This window comes from Myxine glutinosa, chromosome 4 (genome assembly GCF_964187855.1).
Source record: "Myxine glutinosa chromosome 4, kmMyxGlut1.1, whole genome shotgun sequence".
Lineage (NCBI taxonomy): Eukaryota > Metazoa > Chordata > Myxini > Myxiniformes > Myxinidae > Myxine > Myxine glutinosa.
The window spans coordinates 123,039,732-123,058,022 of NC_136264.1; the positions used below are offsets into that span (position 1 = coordinate 123,039,732).

At 43.0% G+C, this 18,291-nt stretch overlaps 1 protein-coding gene across 4 annotated transcripts in view; it reads right to left on the reverse strand.

Moving 5' to 3' along the window:
- Positions 1 to 14,209: 14,209 nt before the first annotated feature.
- The window catches only part of LOC137425950 (inositol 1,4,5-trisphosphate-gated calcium channel ITPR1-like), a 465,322-nt gene continuing 461,240 nt past the window's right edge, over positions 14,210 to 18,291 (reverse strand). For all 4 annotated transcript variants that reach the window (XM_078776380.1, XM_078776381.1, XM_078776379.1 and 1 more), the window contains one exon: positions 14,210 to 16,569. In XM_078776380.1, the coding sequence (XP_078632506.1) occupies positions 16,477 to 16,569 (93 nt within the window). In that variant the 3' untranslated portion in view covers positions 14,210 to 16,476. The remainder of the gene's footprint in view (positions 16,570 to 18,291) is intronic.

Consider the following 18,291-nt stretch of genomic DNA (forward strand, 5'->3'; position numbering starts at 1 on the left):
CGCTATATAAAATAAATGCATTATTATTATTATTATTATCTCCTACTGGTCATAAACAGTTCATCTCCTCATCTCCTACTGGTCATAAACAGTTCATCTCCTCATTTCCTACTGGTCATAAAAAGTTAATCTCATCTCCTTCTGGTCATAAACACTTCATCTCCTCATCTCCTACTGGTCATAAACAGTTCATCTCCTCATCTCCTACTGGTCATAAACAGTTCATCTCCTCATCTCCTACTGGTCATAAACAGTTCATCTCCTCATCTGCTACTGGTCATAAACAGTTCATCTCCTCATCTCCTACTGGTCATAAACACTTCATCTCCTCATCTCCTACTGGTCATAAACAGTTCATCTCCTCATCTCCTACTGGTCATAAACAGTTCATCTCCTCATCTCCTACTGGTCATAAACAGTTCATCTCCTCATCTCCTACTGGTCATAAACAGTTCATCTCCTCATCTCCTACTGGTCATAAACAGTTCATCTCCTCATCTCCTACTGGTCATAAACAGTTCATCTCCTCATCTCCTACTGGTCATAAACACTTCATCTCCTCATCTCTTACTTGTCATAAACAGTTCATCTCCTCATCTCCTACTGGTCATAAACGGTTCATCTCCTCATTTCCTACTGGTCATAAAAAGTTAATCTCATCTCCTACTGGTCATAAACAGTTCATCTCCTCATCTCCTACTGGTCATAAACACTTCATCTCCTCATCTCCTACTGGTCATAAACGGTTCATCTCCTCATTTCCTACTGGTCATAAAAAGTTAATCTCATCTCCTACTGGTCATAAACACTTCATCTCCTCATCTCCTACTGGTCATAAACAGTTCATCTCCTCATCTCCTACTGGTCATAAACACTTCATCTCCTCATCTCCTACTGGTCATAAACACTTCATCTCCTCATCTCTCATTCACTCATCACTCCTCATCCTCATCACCTCATCCTCATCACTCCTCATCACCTCAGGTGACAGGTCCTCATCACTGAAATAAAATCCTGGCTTCAAATCAACTTCCTCAAACTTAACTGTGATAAATCTGAAATAATCATCATTGGCCCAAAAACGCTCACCAAGTCCACCCATAACTTTGCCCTCAACATCGACGGTTTCCCAGTATCCACCTCCCCTCACATCCGGAATCTTGGCATCATCTTTGACCAAACCCTCTCCTTCGACAAATACACTAAACAGATCACAAAGACAGCCTTCTTTCACCTGAAAAACATCGCCCGTCTCCGTCCATCCCTCTCCTCCGTGGCTGCAGAAACCCTCATCCACGCCTTCATCACTTCCCGTCTGGACTACTGCAATAGCCTCCTTTATGGTTCACCCTCAACAATCACCAATAAACTCCAATACATTCAGAACTCCGCTGCCCGTCTAATCACCCATTCCCGGACCCGTGACCACATCACCCCCGTCCTTTACAAGCTTCACTGGCTCCCCATCTCCCAGAGAATCCAGTACAAAATCCTCCTCTTGACCTACAAAGCCCTCCATAACCTGGCCCCATCCTACCTGGCTGACCTCCTCTCCAGACACACTCCCACCCGCAACTTCCGCTCTGCTGGTACCAACCTCCTGACCCCCCCCATCCGGACCAAATTTAGATCCTGGGGGGACAGGGCCTTCTCCATCGCTGCTCCCACCCTCTGGAACTCGCTACCTCACACCATCAGAGACTCCTCCTCACTCACCACATTCAAAACATCACTCAAGACCCACCTGTTCAACACTGCATTCAACATTTAACCCACAGCATCTAACCCCTGACTATCTCCTCTCCTTCTCCCTCCTTTGTGCTTTGAATATTTCCCTATTGATTCTTCTTTTTTGCAATTGTTTTTATGTTTTGCTATGCATTATGTTTTGCACTCTGTCAAAGCGTCTTTGGGCTTCCTGAAAAGCACTATATAAAATAAATGCATTATTATTATTATTATTATCTCCTACTGGTCATAAACAGTTCATCTCCTCATCTCCTACTGGTCATAAACAGTTCATCTCCTCATTTCCTACTGGTCATAAAAAGTTAATCTCATCTCCTACTGGTCATAAACAGTTCATCTCCTCATCTCCTACTGGTCATAAACAGTTCATCTCCTCATTTCCTACTGGTCATAAAAAGTTAATCTCATCTCCTACTGGTCATAAACACTTCATCTCCTCATCTCCTACTGGTCATAAACAGTTCATCTCCTCATCTCCTACTGGTCATAAACAGTTCATCTCCTCATCTCCTACTGGTCATAAACAGTTCATCTCCTCATCTGCTACTGGTCATAAACAGTTCATCTCCTCATCTCCTACTGGTCATAAACACTTCATCTCCTCATCTCCTACTGGTCATAAACAGTTTATCTCCTCATCTCCTACTGGTCATAAACAGTTCATCTCCTCATCTCCTACTGGTCATAAACAGTTCATCTCCTCATCTCCTACTGGTCATAAACAGTTCATCTCCTCATCTCCTACTGGTCATAAACAGTTCATCTCCTCATCTCCTACTGGTCATAAACAGTTCATCTCCTCATCTCCTACTGGTCATAAACAGTTCATCTCCTCATCTCCGACTGGTCATAAACAGTTCATCTCCTCATTTCCTACTGGTCATAAACACTTCATCTCCTCATCTCCGACTGGTCATAAACAGTTCATCTCCTCATCTCCGACTGGTCATAAACAGTTCATCTCCTCATCTCCGACTGGTCATAAACAGTTCATCTCCTCATCTCCTACTGGTCATAAACACTTCATCTCCTCATCTCCGACTGGTCATAAACAGTTCATCTCCTCATCCCCTACTGGTCATAAACGGTTCATCTCCTCATCTCCTACTGGTCATAAACGGTTCATCTTCTCATCTCCGACTGGTCATAAAGGGTTCATCTCCTCATCTCCTACTGGTCATAAACACTTCATCTCCTCATCTCCTACTGGTCATAAACGGTTCATCTCCTCATTTCCTACTGGTCGTAAACAGTTCATCTCCTCATCTGCTACTGGTCATAAACAGTTCATCTCCTCATCTCCTACTGGTCATAAACACTTCATCTCCTCATCTCCTACTGGTCATAAACAGTTCATCTCCTCATCTCCTACTGGTCATAAACAGTTCATCTCCTCATCTCCTACTGGTCATAAACAGTTCATCTCCTCATCTCCTACTGGTCATAAACAGTTCATCTCCTCATCTCCTACTGGTCATAAACAGTTCATCTCCTCATCTCCTACTGGTCATAAACAGTTCATCTCCTCATCTCCTACTGGTCATAAACAGTTCATCTCCTCATCTCCGACTGGCCATAAACAGTTCATCTCCTCATTTCCTACTGGTCATAAACACTTCATCTCCTCATCTCCGACTGGTCATAAACAGTTCATCTCCTCATCTCCGACTGGTCATAAACAGTTCATCTCCTCATCTCCGACTGGTCATAAACAGTTCATCTCCTCATCTCCTACTGGTCATAAACACTTCATCTCCTCATCTCCGACTGGTCATAAACAGTTCATCTCCTCATCCCCTACTGGTCATAAACGGTTCATCTCCTCATCTCCTACTGGTCATAAACGGTTCATCTTCTCATCTCCTACTGGTCATAAACAGTTCATCTCCTCATCTCCTACTGGTCATAAACAGTTCATCTCCTCATCTCCTACTGGTCATAAACAGTTCATCTCCTCATCTCCTACTGGTCATAAACAGTTCATCTCCTCATCTCCGACTGGCCATAAACAGTTCATCTCCTCATTTCCTACTGGTCATAAACACTTCATCTCCTCATCTCCGACTGGTCATAAACAGTTCATCTCCTCATCTCCGACTGGTCATAAACAGTTCATCTCCTCATCTCCGACTGGTCATAAACAGTTCATCTCCTCATCTCCTACTGGTCATAAACACTTCATCTCCTCATCTCCGACTGGTCATAAACAGTTCATCTCCTCATCCCCTACTGGTCATAAACGGTTCATCTCCTCATCTCCTACTGGTCATAAACGGTTCATCTTCTCATCTCCGACTGGTCATAAAGGGTTCATCTCCTCATCTCCTACTGGTCATAAACAGTTCATCTCCTCATTTCCTACTGGTCATAAACAGTTCATCTCCTCATCCCCTACTGGTCATAAACGGTTCATCTCCTCATCTCCTACTGGTCATAAACGGTTCATCTTCTCATCTCCGACTGGTCATAAAGGGTTCATCTCCTCATCTCCTACTGGTCATAAACGGTTCATCTCCTCATTTCCTACTGGTCGTAAACAGTTCATCTCCTCATCTCCTACTGGTCATAAACGGTTCATTTCCTCATCTACTGGTCATAAACAGTTCATCTCCTCATCTCCTACTGGTCATAAACGCTTCATCTCCTCATTTCCTACTGGTCATAAACAGTTGATCTCATTTCCTACTGGTCATAAACAGTTCATCTCCTCATTTCCTACTGGTCGTAAACAGTTCATCTCATCTCCTACTGGTCGTAAACAGTTCATCTCCTCATCTCCTACTGGTCGTAAACAGTTCATCTCCTCATCTCCTACTGGTCATAAACGGTTCATCTCCTCATTTCCTACTGGTCATAAACAGTTCATCTCCTCATTTCCTACTGGTCGTAAACAGTTCATCTCCTCATTTCCTATTTGTCATAAACGGTTCATCTCCTCATCTCCTACTGGTCATAAACGGTTCATCTCATTTCCTACTGGTCATAAACAGTTCATCTCCTCATCTCCTACTGGTCGTAAACAGTTCATCTCCTCATTTCCTACTTGTCATAAACAGTTGATCTCCTCATCTCCTACTGGTCATAAACAGTTCATCTCCTCATTTCCTACTGGTCATAAACAGTTCATCTCCTCATTTCCTACTGGTCATAAACGGTTCATCTCCTCATCTCCTACTGGTCATAAACAGTTAATCTCCTCATCTCCTACTGGTCATAAGCGGTTCATCTCCTCATCTCCTACTGGTCATAAACAGTTAATCTCCTCATCTCCTACTGGTCATAAGCGGTTCATCTCCTCATCTCCTACTGGTCATAAACAGTTCATCTCCTCACGTCAAAGAGCTCCAGTAGGTGTGCCTTTCGAAACGCCACCATAAGTTGTTTATACACCTTAACATGGTGTTTGTCCAAAGAGGAAAATCCCCTTGGGGAGGGGGATATTGTTATTACTAGATTTTGTTACATATAGATATATATATACAGGGGGCTGCAAAAGTAGGTATCCAGTAATGAAAAACAAAACGTGCGCACAAAACGTATTTTATTGATTATACAAGCATATCAATAATAACATATCAATAATAAACATATTAATCCCTCAAATGTTCAAACTGTTTGCCCCCGGCAATCACACACTCCACTAGTCGAGTGAATCCTAGCACCACTATTATAATACTGGTAATACTGGTATAATCCTTACTGTATACCTACTTTTGCAGCCCCCTGTATATATATATATCTATATTATAATAGCCGTAGATGATTCTGTCTGTCTGTCTGTCTATCTGTTGGGTGTCTGTCCGGGGTGTGGCTTACTCGGTTTGCAGAGTAGCTCCACCCATAGCTCCACCCATTCTGGGAGTGGCTATAAACAAATATCCACCATTTTATTAACTCGCATAGCTTTGAGTCCTGTTTTGTAGGCCCGTGGTGTCTTGCTCTCCCCCAGTTTTATTTCAAATCAAATTCGATAAATCATTTCATTTTTCACAGTCGCTAACATAGTTTTAGACTCGGTTGAAAAAAAACGGGAAGAAAATCCGATTAAAGTTGCCGTTTATAGAACGAAATGAATTCTCAAAGGCCTGTAACTTCAAGGCCATTGAGTCTCTCTCACGCCTTTATCTCCAATCTAACTCACCATATGATTTCATTTTTATCGATGGTTTTACTTTTAGACTCGGTGTCAGCAATAATTGAGAACAATCCACACACGCGGGAAAATGCAGAGATATATTTTTTAAAATCGCGTCATGGTGTATCATACACCGCCCAACATGACACCGCCGGCAATGTGTCGATATATATTAAAAATTCGCTTTTGCTTTTCCGTTATGATATATTACTATTTCGTTTGATGATAGTCGTCACAAAAACGTCAACAATGATGCCGACATATATTTCTTCGTTTTTTGTATCATACACCGCCCAACATGACACCGACGGCAATGTGTCGATATCTATTTTAAATTCGATATATCATTTCATTTTTCACAGTCGCTAACATAGTTTTAGACTCGGTTGAAAAAAAACGAGAAGAAAATCCGATGAAAGTTGCCGTTTATAGAACGAAATGAATTCTCAAATGCCTGTAACTTCAAGGCCATTGAGTCTCTCTCACGCCTTTATCTCCAATCTAACTCACCATATGATTTCATTTTTATCGATGGTTTTAGAGTCGGTGTCAGCAATAATTGAGAACATTCCACACACGCGGGAAAATGCAGATATATTTTTTAAAATCGCGTCATGGTGTATCATACACCGCCTAACATGACACCGACGGCAACGTGTCGATACATATTAAAAATTCGATATATCATTTCCTTTTTCACAGTCGCTAACATAGTTTTCGACTCGGTTGAAAAAAAACGGGAAGGAAATCCAATGAAAGTTGCCGTTTATAGAACGAAATGAATTCTCAAACGCCTGTAACTTCAACTTCAAGGCCATTGAGTCTCTCTCACGCCTTTATCTCCAATCTAACTCACCATATGATTTCATTTTTATCGATGGTTTTGGACTCGGTGTCAGCAATAATTGAGAACATTCCACACACGCGGGAAAATGCAGAGATATATTTTTAAAAATCGCGTCATGGTGTATCATACACCGCCCAACATGACACCGACGGCAACGTGTCGATATATATTAAAAATTCGCTTTTGCTTTTCCGTTAAGATATATTACTTTTTCGTTTGATGACAGTCGTCACAAAAACGTCAACAATGATGCCGACATATATTTCTTCGTTTTTATTTAATTCAACATTATTAGCCGGAAGTAAAATATGTTTCAGGAAATTACCGAGAGATATTTCTTCGTTTTTTAAAATTAGTTATGTGCGAATACACTTTAAATAGGTTTATTTGAAATCTTTAATTTTCCACAATATAATTTACTTGCCATTTATCATTTGATGATTACGAGACAAATTCCTCTTGAGGATCGTGACAATTCATGCGCTGCGTGGAAACTTCTATTTCCAAAATGAATGAGACGATCGATGAAGAACGCAGACTTGAACAGGATGCAGCAAGAAAACGAATGAGACGGGCGAACGAGTCCATCGACGAACGTCAATGCAAACTTGCGGGGTCACCCGTGGGAATCCCACGGGCATGGATGTGTGTGACATTTCGACATATTGAGTTAGATGCTGCACATTCATTTTTACAAAATGGTTACTGGCAAGTCATCAGATCCAGAAATGGTGTAAAAACCACCGTTTAGAGGCCATTTTTCCCCGCAAAGCGGGGGTTGGCCTTTTCGGGGACCGTGGTAGTTGTTGTTTTTTTGTCCCCTTTTTGAAGCAATGTTTTACGGCCGGATGCCCTTCCTGACGCCAACCCTTTTTGCCGCCTTCAACGACAAACAGGGAATTACCAGTGAACTGGTACTCAATTAGCCGACCTAGGAAGGATGACAGGCTGAGTCAACCCCCCTGGCATTAATTCGGCGATCGACCGAGATTCGAACCCAGGATCCTAAGCCGGCACCCTAGCCGCTAGCCCAACACCAGAAATGGTGTCATGAACACAATTTATTTACGCACAAGCACAAAAGCAAGACGGGCCGATTTCCGATTCCGACGGGCCGACGGGCAAGACGGGCCGATTTCCGATTCCGACGGGCCGATTTGGAGCAAGAAAAAGAACGAGACGGGAGAAAAAGGAGAGAAACGAGACGGGGAAAGCCGATTGGAGAGGCGAGTGAGGCGCGATTGGAGAGGAGTGTGAGGCGCGATTGGAGAGGAGTGTGAGGCACGATTGGAGAGGAGTGTGAGGCGTGATTGGAGAGGAGTGTGAGGCACGATTGGAGAGGAGTGATTGGAGGGGAGTGTGAGGCACGATTGGAGAGGAGTGAGGCACGATTGGAGAGGAGTGTGAGGCGCGATTGGAGAGGAGTGTGAGGCGCGATTGGAGAGGAGTGTGAGGCGCGATTGGAGAGGCGTGTGAAGGATTGCAGAGGAGAGGAGTGTGAGGGATTGGAGAGGTGAGGGATTGGAAAGGAGAGGGATGTGAGGGTTTGGAGAGGAGAGGAGTGCTAGGTGGAGAGAGGAGAGTGTCAGGTGGAGACAGGAGAGTGTCAGGTGGAGACAGGAGAGTGTCAGGTGGAGAGGAGTGAGGGGTCACATATTATGTGAAATAACTAAATTCACACCATTTCTGGATCTGATGACTTGCCAGTAACCATTTTGTAAAAATGAATGTGCAGCATATAACTCAATATGTCGAAATGTCACACACATCCATGCCCGTGGGATTCCCACGGGTGACCCCGCTAGTATATATATATTACCCTACAGGAGCACCCAGGGGGATTATGTTATTGTCCTTATTCAGACGTAATTCAAAACACCTCACTGCTCTGGAAAACGTAGAGACAGGAACACTGTGCTGTAAAGGGTGGGGACTTGTAATACCAACTCCCACCTAGAGCGGCGCTACACCATACACATTTGCATAGATAATTTGTGTCCTCTCTCCCCCCTCCCCACACGCAGGAGTTCTTCTCCGTGTCTGCCAACAAAGCTGGACTTCTGAGCTTCCTGTGTGAGACATGGTGCCAGGAGGAGCAGCTTGCTCCAACCATAGGTTAGACCCGATTGTACCCGGGTGGTGGCTTCAAGGAAGAAACGAAGTGTGCTGATTACAGAGGGTACAGTCACAGACTTTTGAATCCACTCAACAAGAGGCCGATACCAGGGTCATACTGCACTCTGTGTACAGTGTCCAGAACGAGGTGGACCGAGTGATCATCCACGCAAATGACACATATCATTGTTATATGCGTGTACTATGCTGCAATGCTGCTGCAAAATTTGCCTGAACTGTGGGTTCAAACTGCACGAGAGAACTATCTACCAATTCATGAGATTGCTGCTGCACTGGGGCCTGCAAGCAGCCGAGGACTGCCCTTCTTTCACAGTCTGAGTGGACGAGACATCATCAGCTACTCCTACTTTACTGGGAAGAAGGTGTGGCTAAACAGAAGCAAGACGACCAACATCGCGGCATTGGAAGACTTTGCGGACGAAGATCAAGGTCCCGCTCCGATCACAGTAGATGTAATCAACCAAGAAAATGAGCTTGTGGTCGCTGTAAATACCAACAAGGGTGATAACTTTGAGGGCTCAGACCTTGGAAGGCTCCGAGTACACAAGTTCCTAAACAACAAGTCAACTCCGCTGAAGCTGCTGCCGCCCACAGAGAACGCATTCATTCCAACAACATCTCAAACGTGCGGCGTTGGCGACTGCAATCGACAAGAGTGCTCACATTTGCAAGCCGAGTGTCGAACCACGTGAGGACTATGGGTTGGCCGTGGATGCTGGAAAGCTGGTACCGATGCAATCCACACACCCGACCTGGCCACAGCAGATGATGCAGACGATCTCCTGTGGCTGCACCAAGAGCTGCAACACAAACTGCTCATGTGGGAAGAAGAACATTGCCTGTTATATCGGCTGCCGCTGTCAGGGATCGAAAAAGAAGTGCAGCCATGCCACTTCACTGCCACCTTTGACAGCAGCAGTGAATCAGAAAGTGATAACTAACAGCACCACAGAAATGCATCTTCTAATGTTCCGTTTACAAACAACAATTAAATTCAGGATTGAACGTGCATTTTGAACAATTCTTTAATGTTTTTCCCCAAAACATGCCTTGATATTGAGATGTAAATGGTTCAGGGAGTAATAACAATTTATTTATGATACATTTGGTTTGTTAGAATTCAGTTTTTCCTTCATCATTGCTCAAGGAACATGGATAAACCATAATGGTTGATCGCCACACAAGGCGCCGGATTTGTGTATGGTCACGTTGTTTAGAGGCTTCCTCCAGATTTCCAGTAGATTGTTGGCAAGGTTGTCCGTATACATTTTGTTCCTAGATATATATAGATATGAGTTTTGGCAGCCAACCTTTTACAGCACGCCATGTCTGTTTTTCCAAAAAAAACTGGTTTGGCCCCCTGGGTAGTATTTACCATTTGAAGTAGACATGAAAACAAATATGTAATCGACAGTGCCTATAGAAAGTCTACACCCCCTTTCAAAAATTTCATCTATTGTTGCCTTATAGCTTGGAATTAAAATGCATTAAATCAGACTCTTCCCACCTTTATTTACACAACGTAACCAACAACTTCCAAACAAAAAAACAAATTCTACAAATTTCAGAGAATTAATGAAAAATACAAAACGAGATTATCTTGGTTGGATAAGTGCCCACCCCTCTTATAATAGCAATTGTAAATTAGCTCAGGTGGAACCAATCACCTTCAAAATCACACATCAGGTTAATTGGCCTCCACCTGTGTTAAATTGTAGTGATTCTGATGATCTCAGAATAAAATCAGCTGTTCCTGTAGGTTTCCTCTGCTGGGTAGTGCATTTCACAGCAAAGACTCAACCATGAGCACCAAGGAGTTTTAATAAGACCTCTGGGATAAAGTTGTGGAAAGGCACAGATCAGAATATGGGTATAAAAATATTTCACAGGCCTTGAATATCCCTTGGTGCACAGTCAAGTCAATCATTAAGAAGTGGAAGGCATATGGTACCACTAATAACCTGCCTAGATCAGGCCGTCCATCCAAACTGGATGACTAAGCAAGGAGGATACTGATCAGAGAGGCCACCAGAGGCCAATGGCAACTTTGAAAGAGCGACAGGTCTTTATGGCAAAGACTGGTCACTGTGTGCATGTGACAACAATATCTAAGTATACTCCACAAGTCTGGCCTGTACGGTAGCGTGGCAAGAAGGAAGCCATTACTCAAAAAAAACCACCCTCATTCCCGTTTGAGGTATGCAAAAAACCACTCTGGAGATTCTGAAGCCATGCGGCAAAATGTTTTTGTGGTCTGATGAAACCAAGATGGAAATTTTTGACCTCAATGCAAAATGTTATGTTTGGCGCAAACCCAACACAGCACATCACCCAAAGAACACCATCCCTACTGTGAAGCATGGTGGTGGCAGCATCATGTTATGGGGATGTATCTCATCAGCAGGGACTGGGGTACTTGTCAGGATGGAAGGGAAAATGGATGGGGCAAGATACAGAAAAATCCTAGAGGAAAACCTGCTGCCCTCTACAAGAAAGCTGAAATTGGGACGGAAGTTCACTTTTCAGCATGACAATGACCCAAAGCACACAGCCAAAGCTACACTGGAGTGGCTGAGAAACAAAAATATAAATGTCCTTGAGTGACCCAGTCATAGCCCCGACCGAAATCCAATGGATAATCTGTGGCATGACTTGAACATTGCTGTCCATCAACGCTCCCCAGCAACTTGAACAGTATTGTATGGAAGAATGGGCAAATATTGCCCAATCAAGGTGTGCAAAGTTGGAAGAAATCTATCTCAACAGACTCACAGCTGTAATTGCTGTCAAAGGTGCTTCCACCAAGTATTAACTCGAGGGGGTGGGCACTTATCCAACCAAGATATTCTCGTTTTGTATTCTTAATTAATTTTCTGAATTTTGTAGAATTTCTTTTTCACTTGGAAGTTGTGGGTTACGGTGTGTAAATAAAGGTTGAAAAAGCCTGATTTAATGCATTTTACTTCCAGGCCATAAGGCAACAAAAGGTGAAAATTTTGAAATGGGTGTAAACCTTCTATATGCACTGCATGTACCGATAATAAATAGTTGGGGCTGAAATCGCAGAATGTAAATTGGTGAACGCACGTCGTTCATGATGCACCTCAAAGGTGTTTGCTGGAACAGGACCTAGAGGGGATCGCATTGCTACGCCATCGATCCGAGTGAACATTGGGTCGTTAAAACTAAATTCCACCCCTCATGTTGCCATGTTCAACAGTTCAACAGACAGGTTCAGAAATCGATGGCATCAGAAGATCATCATGATGGAGGAGCTGTGCACTGATCTCTATGACCTCCGTCAATAGGACATTAGTGAAGAGGCTTTTGATATTTTATATCAAATATATTTTTTTCATCAAATTTTGATATACATATGCATATACTGTGCATACATCTAAGCACTACCATAACGGCACCAATTATTCCCACCTTTTCTGGGGTCACGACATGGTCTTTGGTGCAAGTCTCTCACGAGCCGGTTGGCCAATCCAAATGAAAGTGCAGTGATTTGTAATTTGTTCATGTTCGCAGCAATAACTCTCCTACTCCTCGTGAAGGACACCGTTGGGTCTCAACATCCATCAACTAATGGGGCCATGCATCACGTAGATTAACGTCCTGTTTGTAATATTTTGTTGTTTGTCAAAATGAAAGATGTAAATTGGTCATTCGCAACTTTAGTTTCCACAACTTTGCTTCTTCTTTCAGAAGTCACGGTTCCATTATATTAATGCTGATTGGATGATATGGACGTTGTTGTCTGGTCGAGCGAGAAATACATACTGGGACCATTCTTCGTGCTCTTTGTTATGACAATCATGAGATGTGGTTCGTATGGAGCTCAAGTGTGAAGAGGTTTGTTCACCTGTTCATTTCTCAAATAAATTATATTGCATTTTCATTTGGTCTTCTCGAGTCGATTGCAATTGCATTTTATTGCGAGATTCGCGAGTTAATTGTTTGCATTTAATTTCTTGGATTAATTGTCAATTGCAATCAATTATTGTCACAGGGTTTCAAATTTTTGTCTCACTTTTGTCTCTTTTGTCACAGGGATTTGTCTCACTTTGATCACGAGTATCTTGTGTTCATTTTCTTTTATTTTGAGTTGGTTCATATTTCAATTGCTTTAATTGCTTGCATGTCCTGTTGAGCTTTTCTTTTTCAATTTTGGAATCCCACCGTTCATTTATTTAGGCATTCATTTGTTGGATGCATTAATTCCTTCTTTGAGAGATGCATTTGTCATGGCAGGAAAAAGCCTGGTGTTGGCTTAGCGGTTAGGGTGCCGGCTTGGGATCCTTGGATCCCGAGTTCGAATCACAGTCGATCGCTGAATTAACGCCAGGGGGGGGTTGACTCAGCCTGTCATCCTTCCGAGGTCGGCAAATTGAGTACCAGCTTGCTGGGATGACTGATCCCGGTGTGTACCCCGGTTTAGAATAGGTACACCGTATCCCTGCGCATCGTAAGAGGCGACCAAGGGTTGGCGTCAGGAAGGGCATCCGGCCATAAAAACATTGCCTCAAACAGGGAACCATGATTGTCATGGGGCCTGCAAGGCTGACCTCCACTCTCGTGGGGAAAATGGCCGTAAAACGATCATTCATTCATATATGTCAACATCTGAATGCATGTAAATGGTGCTCTGGGGCATTCAATACTGAATTCGAAGACCTGCTTATTCACTCAGTCCTTCTGGAGTCCTTCACCGAGTCTTCTTTCTCAGTCTGGTGTTCTTCGCCGAGGAGCAATCCACGCAACACCACATTCCAGGGGTTGGAGGCAGAAAAGCGTCCATGTGTCAGCACGCATCAGTGAACGACTATTATTCACTGATGCTCATGCTGGTACCTTCCTACATCACTTGTGTACTGCTGGTCAAGCATAAAGCCAAATTGACTATAACTTTAGCAAATTATACCAATCAGATCATCTACCATGCTCAATACAGAGCGTTGGTGTTGCAGAAGCAGTTTCTATGATTCGGGTTGCAATCCTGGTCAGGTCGCCACTCCGACATAGGATGTCATGGCAGGAATTTGGGATTTGGCCAGGGAGCCGGGCGATAGCTCAATGACTTTGTCAAGGACACCGTGGGATCTTTAACGTCCACCAACTAATACAGGTCCACGGGACGCCTAGTTTAACGTCAATTCGAGGGACAGCACACTCATTGATGAATCACCCTTCCAGAGAAACACCGGGATGACAGCTTGGAGGCGAGTGTGTGTACCAGCCCTTGAGGAATGACCGTTCCAAGGGAATTCATATTTGGAACTGCCAAATGTAATGTGATATACCTGGACGATTGCAATAAAGTTAGAATGAAGCTCAGCAACAGTTGCTGGGATGCAGATTTATTGTTACAGCTTGTATACATCAAGGCAAATACATAGTTACCCTGGTCAGTTTAACACATTAGCAATGTATTTGGGGAACTGGTCTTGCTCTTCCTTCACGTCTTGTGCTGTTCTGTTCTCATTCGAATGAACCAGAGCATCCTCCGCACTCAATTTTAAATCGTGACAATAATTAGCGCTATTTGGCTAAGTCGAGCTACCCTTATGCTCTTCTACTAGCAAGGGCTAAGTTGACGCATCAGCAACGTTGCACAACAATTCAGGTGAGCACAGGTGAAAAGTAATGTGTGGAATTATTCCTCGTTTCGGAAAATCAGAAGCACCATGTAAGTACAAAGCACAATTTCGTTCGGAACGAGAACTGAATATGAACCACCTGGTTCCCTCGCACCTTGGCTAAGCATCCGACCATCAAGATAAGCTGCCAGCCTGTGAACATCTACCTATTCGGTGTGTCGGTCCGGGACATACCGTTACGACGTGGCTGTCACTCATCTACTTTAGACATGAGCAGCAAACGATTGGGAGATTCTTAAGTAGAACACGAATGCAGTGATTATTATAGAAACAAATAATAAGATAAGTTCCGGCTCTTCACAATCATCGTCTTTCCATAACTACCACTGGTTTCCATTGGAATGTCCAACCATCAGCAGTGCAAATCTTGCCTGAGCAACATGTAGCAAAGTTGTTAGACGATGATGACGATGATGACGATGATTCCCATAGTCTCATTTCTGACACCTAAAGTAACTCTCACTAGATAGTCAGGTTCACTATGTTAACAAATATAATTTCGTTCAAAATTTAGGGAGATTAGCAAACCTCTACATTTTTGGAATCATCAGAGCATGAGGAATCCGAAAATCAATGTTGGCATTTGCACAGACACCTGCATGGCCGCCATTTTCGATTTTCAAAATGGCCGCCATAAAATACATATTTTGCGCGATCTCGGCTTCTGGTCAACCTAGAAACTAAATTAAATATGCTAATCCTATGTTTTCTGGGTCAAGGAATCCAATAAAGGCCTCAAAATAGTGCTCAGGATTATAGAAAAGCAACAAACAAAGATAATTGAAAACCATTGTCTTTATATTTGTGATATAACTGTATTACATCATACATGATATTGCAGGTCCTTTGAAGTTATAGGTATGGGGTTATAAAGCAAGAAAGCAGCCTTGTTAGTATCAGATTGAACTATAAGTCCTATACACAGGATTTACTAGGTCTATACCGTTCAGGAATATGCTTTTACAGATCTTCATCACTGTCCTGAGGGTCATTTTCGCAAAGGTGTCTACGCAAATGCCAACATTAATTTTTGGATTCCTCATGCTTTGAATAGTCCAGAAATGTATAGTTTTGCTAATCTCCAAAAATTTTGAACGAAAAAACATAGTGAACCTGACTATATGTTCTGACAGCTTTCCGCAAACTTGAGCCACATCCAGAAGATTCATGAGATTGGTTCCGCCCAATTCCTTGATTTGATCTACCATCTGCCTCTTACTCTTTTACTGTCTGCTCTACCCAACATGCACTTTTTCCCCTCCAAGCTTTAACCATCTCTTCGGCAAACGATACATTATATAACGATGTTTTCCTTCTGTTCTAATAGATATAACGCAAGACCAAAATGGGCCAATTTTAGACATCGCCAGATGTACTACCGAGCGGCTTGTGTTTTCGGTTTTCTGTCGATCTAAGCAGTCATCCTTCCAGGAACCTGATGGTTTTCCACGTCCATGGTTTAATGTACCAATGAAACTATACAGCGAACACAATATTCCTAATAATGATTATTAATTAAAAATACAGCGAAAATACATGCATGCGGGCACAGACACTCAATAAGGACAAAAAACACGTGTACACACACACACAAAGGAAATTAACATGTCATGTAATGAATCATGTGTCACTCAACTAACCAGCAATGTGATTATATTTATACAAGCAAAAAGGTGCAAATTCACGACACGGGCAGGAAGATGCAATATTGCAACAAACCTGTTATCATAGTAATTAAAAGATAGATTACCGAATCCGCCTTCGCTAAACGTCGTGTTCAAGGTTGTCCTTGTTAAAAAAACAAAACACATTGCTAGGCCAATCATATGATTAATTCTCACTGTCAGGAATTGTACACCTGGGGTTAGGAGTGTGAGTAATAAACTTGGGGCCTTTTTTCCACACATTCTGCTGTTTCTCCTCCCGTTGAGAACAGACTACTCCAGTCACACCGTGGGAAGCCTGCTTGCATACGGATGAGGTGCAATGGGGGATCTGAGAAGCCCTAAGCGTTCTCTCTGCGTTCGTTGCTCAGTCATCTGCAAGAGAGGGAACGCAAATGAAAAGAAATGGTCGCTCAACTTCTGGCTGGTGAATGACGTACCTGCATATCGATAATTATTGGTATGTCTGCTCACTGGATTTATGAGTGATCAACATACAGTTTATCTGACCATTAACCACCTCCTCCCTCTCACCACCACCACCACCACCACCACCACTACGTGTAAGCCAGCCAGAAAATAGAGAAACAGATAAACACATCTCCATGCAATACTGTCGGCACTGCAGGTCTAAAGAAGAATGTAAAAGTAATTGAAGAAACTTAAAAACCTGATGTCATTTGACCCATCATGCCATACTCCATTAATTTGATCGATCGATGTACTTATCTTCTCCATACTAAAATGCTATTTTTCATCAATAACTTCATATAACTTCGCAGCAGCCCTTCCAGGAAGGTTTCCCGTACAAGTATTAACCTTAACTCAGGGGGAGGGGAGTGGACACTTTTGTAGAATTTGTTTTTCACTTGGAAGTTGTGGGTTATGATGTGTAAATATAGGTGGAAGAAGCCTGATTTAATGCATTTTAATTCCAGGCCATAAGGCAACAAAAGGTGAATGAGCTAAATAAAATAGGGCAAAAATGAAATGAGCAAATAAAAATGGCAATGTGTAACTAACTGATCATTGACTTTACTGATAAAAAGTAAATGTGGTAGTTATAGTAATACATCAAAGGAAAGAGGAATATAATTTTTTGTCTGTCATTGAAGGTGTACAGAGGTCATGTTTACACCGTTGCCTGTTTATCTGTGAGCAGGGTATCTCAAAAGGTTGTGGATGGATTAGGTCGAAACTTCGATGAGTTGGGTAGGTGAAAAGAACAAGCCGATGAAATTTTCATGAAGGTCGGGATCCAGATCCGGCCTATCAACAAAAGAACAACATGCATTTTAAGGCCATTTTCCCGGCCAGAGCGGGGGTTAGCCTTGCGGTCCCCATGACAATCTTCTCCATTTTCCCCTATTTTCTGCATCTCCCCTTGTTAACCCCCTTGCCCGCATTTCTTCTTCCACCATCTTTAGCCAAGTCTTTCTCGGTCTTCCCCATCCTCTACTTCCTTCTACATTCATTTCCATCACTCTTCTCAACCAGTCATTTTCATCCTTCCTCAACACATGACCAAACCATCTCAACCTGTTCCTCTTCACAGCATCCATCACAGGGTCTATTCCCATCATCTTCCGCAATTCATCATTTGTCTTCCGCTCTCTCAACGATACTCCGCACATCCATCGAACCATTCGCATTTCCACCCTTTCCAGCCTTCGTTGCTGCTCTACGTTCATTACCCATGTCTCGCTCCCATAAATCATAACATTTCTCACACATGCAGCATACATCCTTTCCCTTCAGCTTCAACGACACTCCCCTCCTCGTCAGCACGGCACTCAGTGGGACACAAAACGTAAACTTCTCCTCCACTCCCACCTCATGTTTCTCTGTGTGTTGTACCGTCCTCCCAACAGTAATAACTCCATCTGCATCTCTCTCAGCTGACATGGACCAACCTTTAGCCACTCATCCCAACTCTATCTTCCTCATGTGTGGTATCTTCAATTGTCACCCATGCTAATTGGCTAAGCGTTGGTACCTCTCTCACTACCCAGGGCACTTCTGAAAAAGACTTCTCCCCATGAGACTGACTCAATCCATGAATTTCCCCACCCAGATTTCTCCCAATGGAAAACCTTC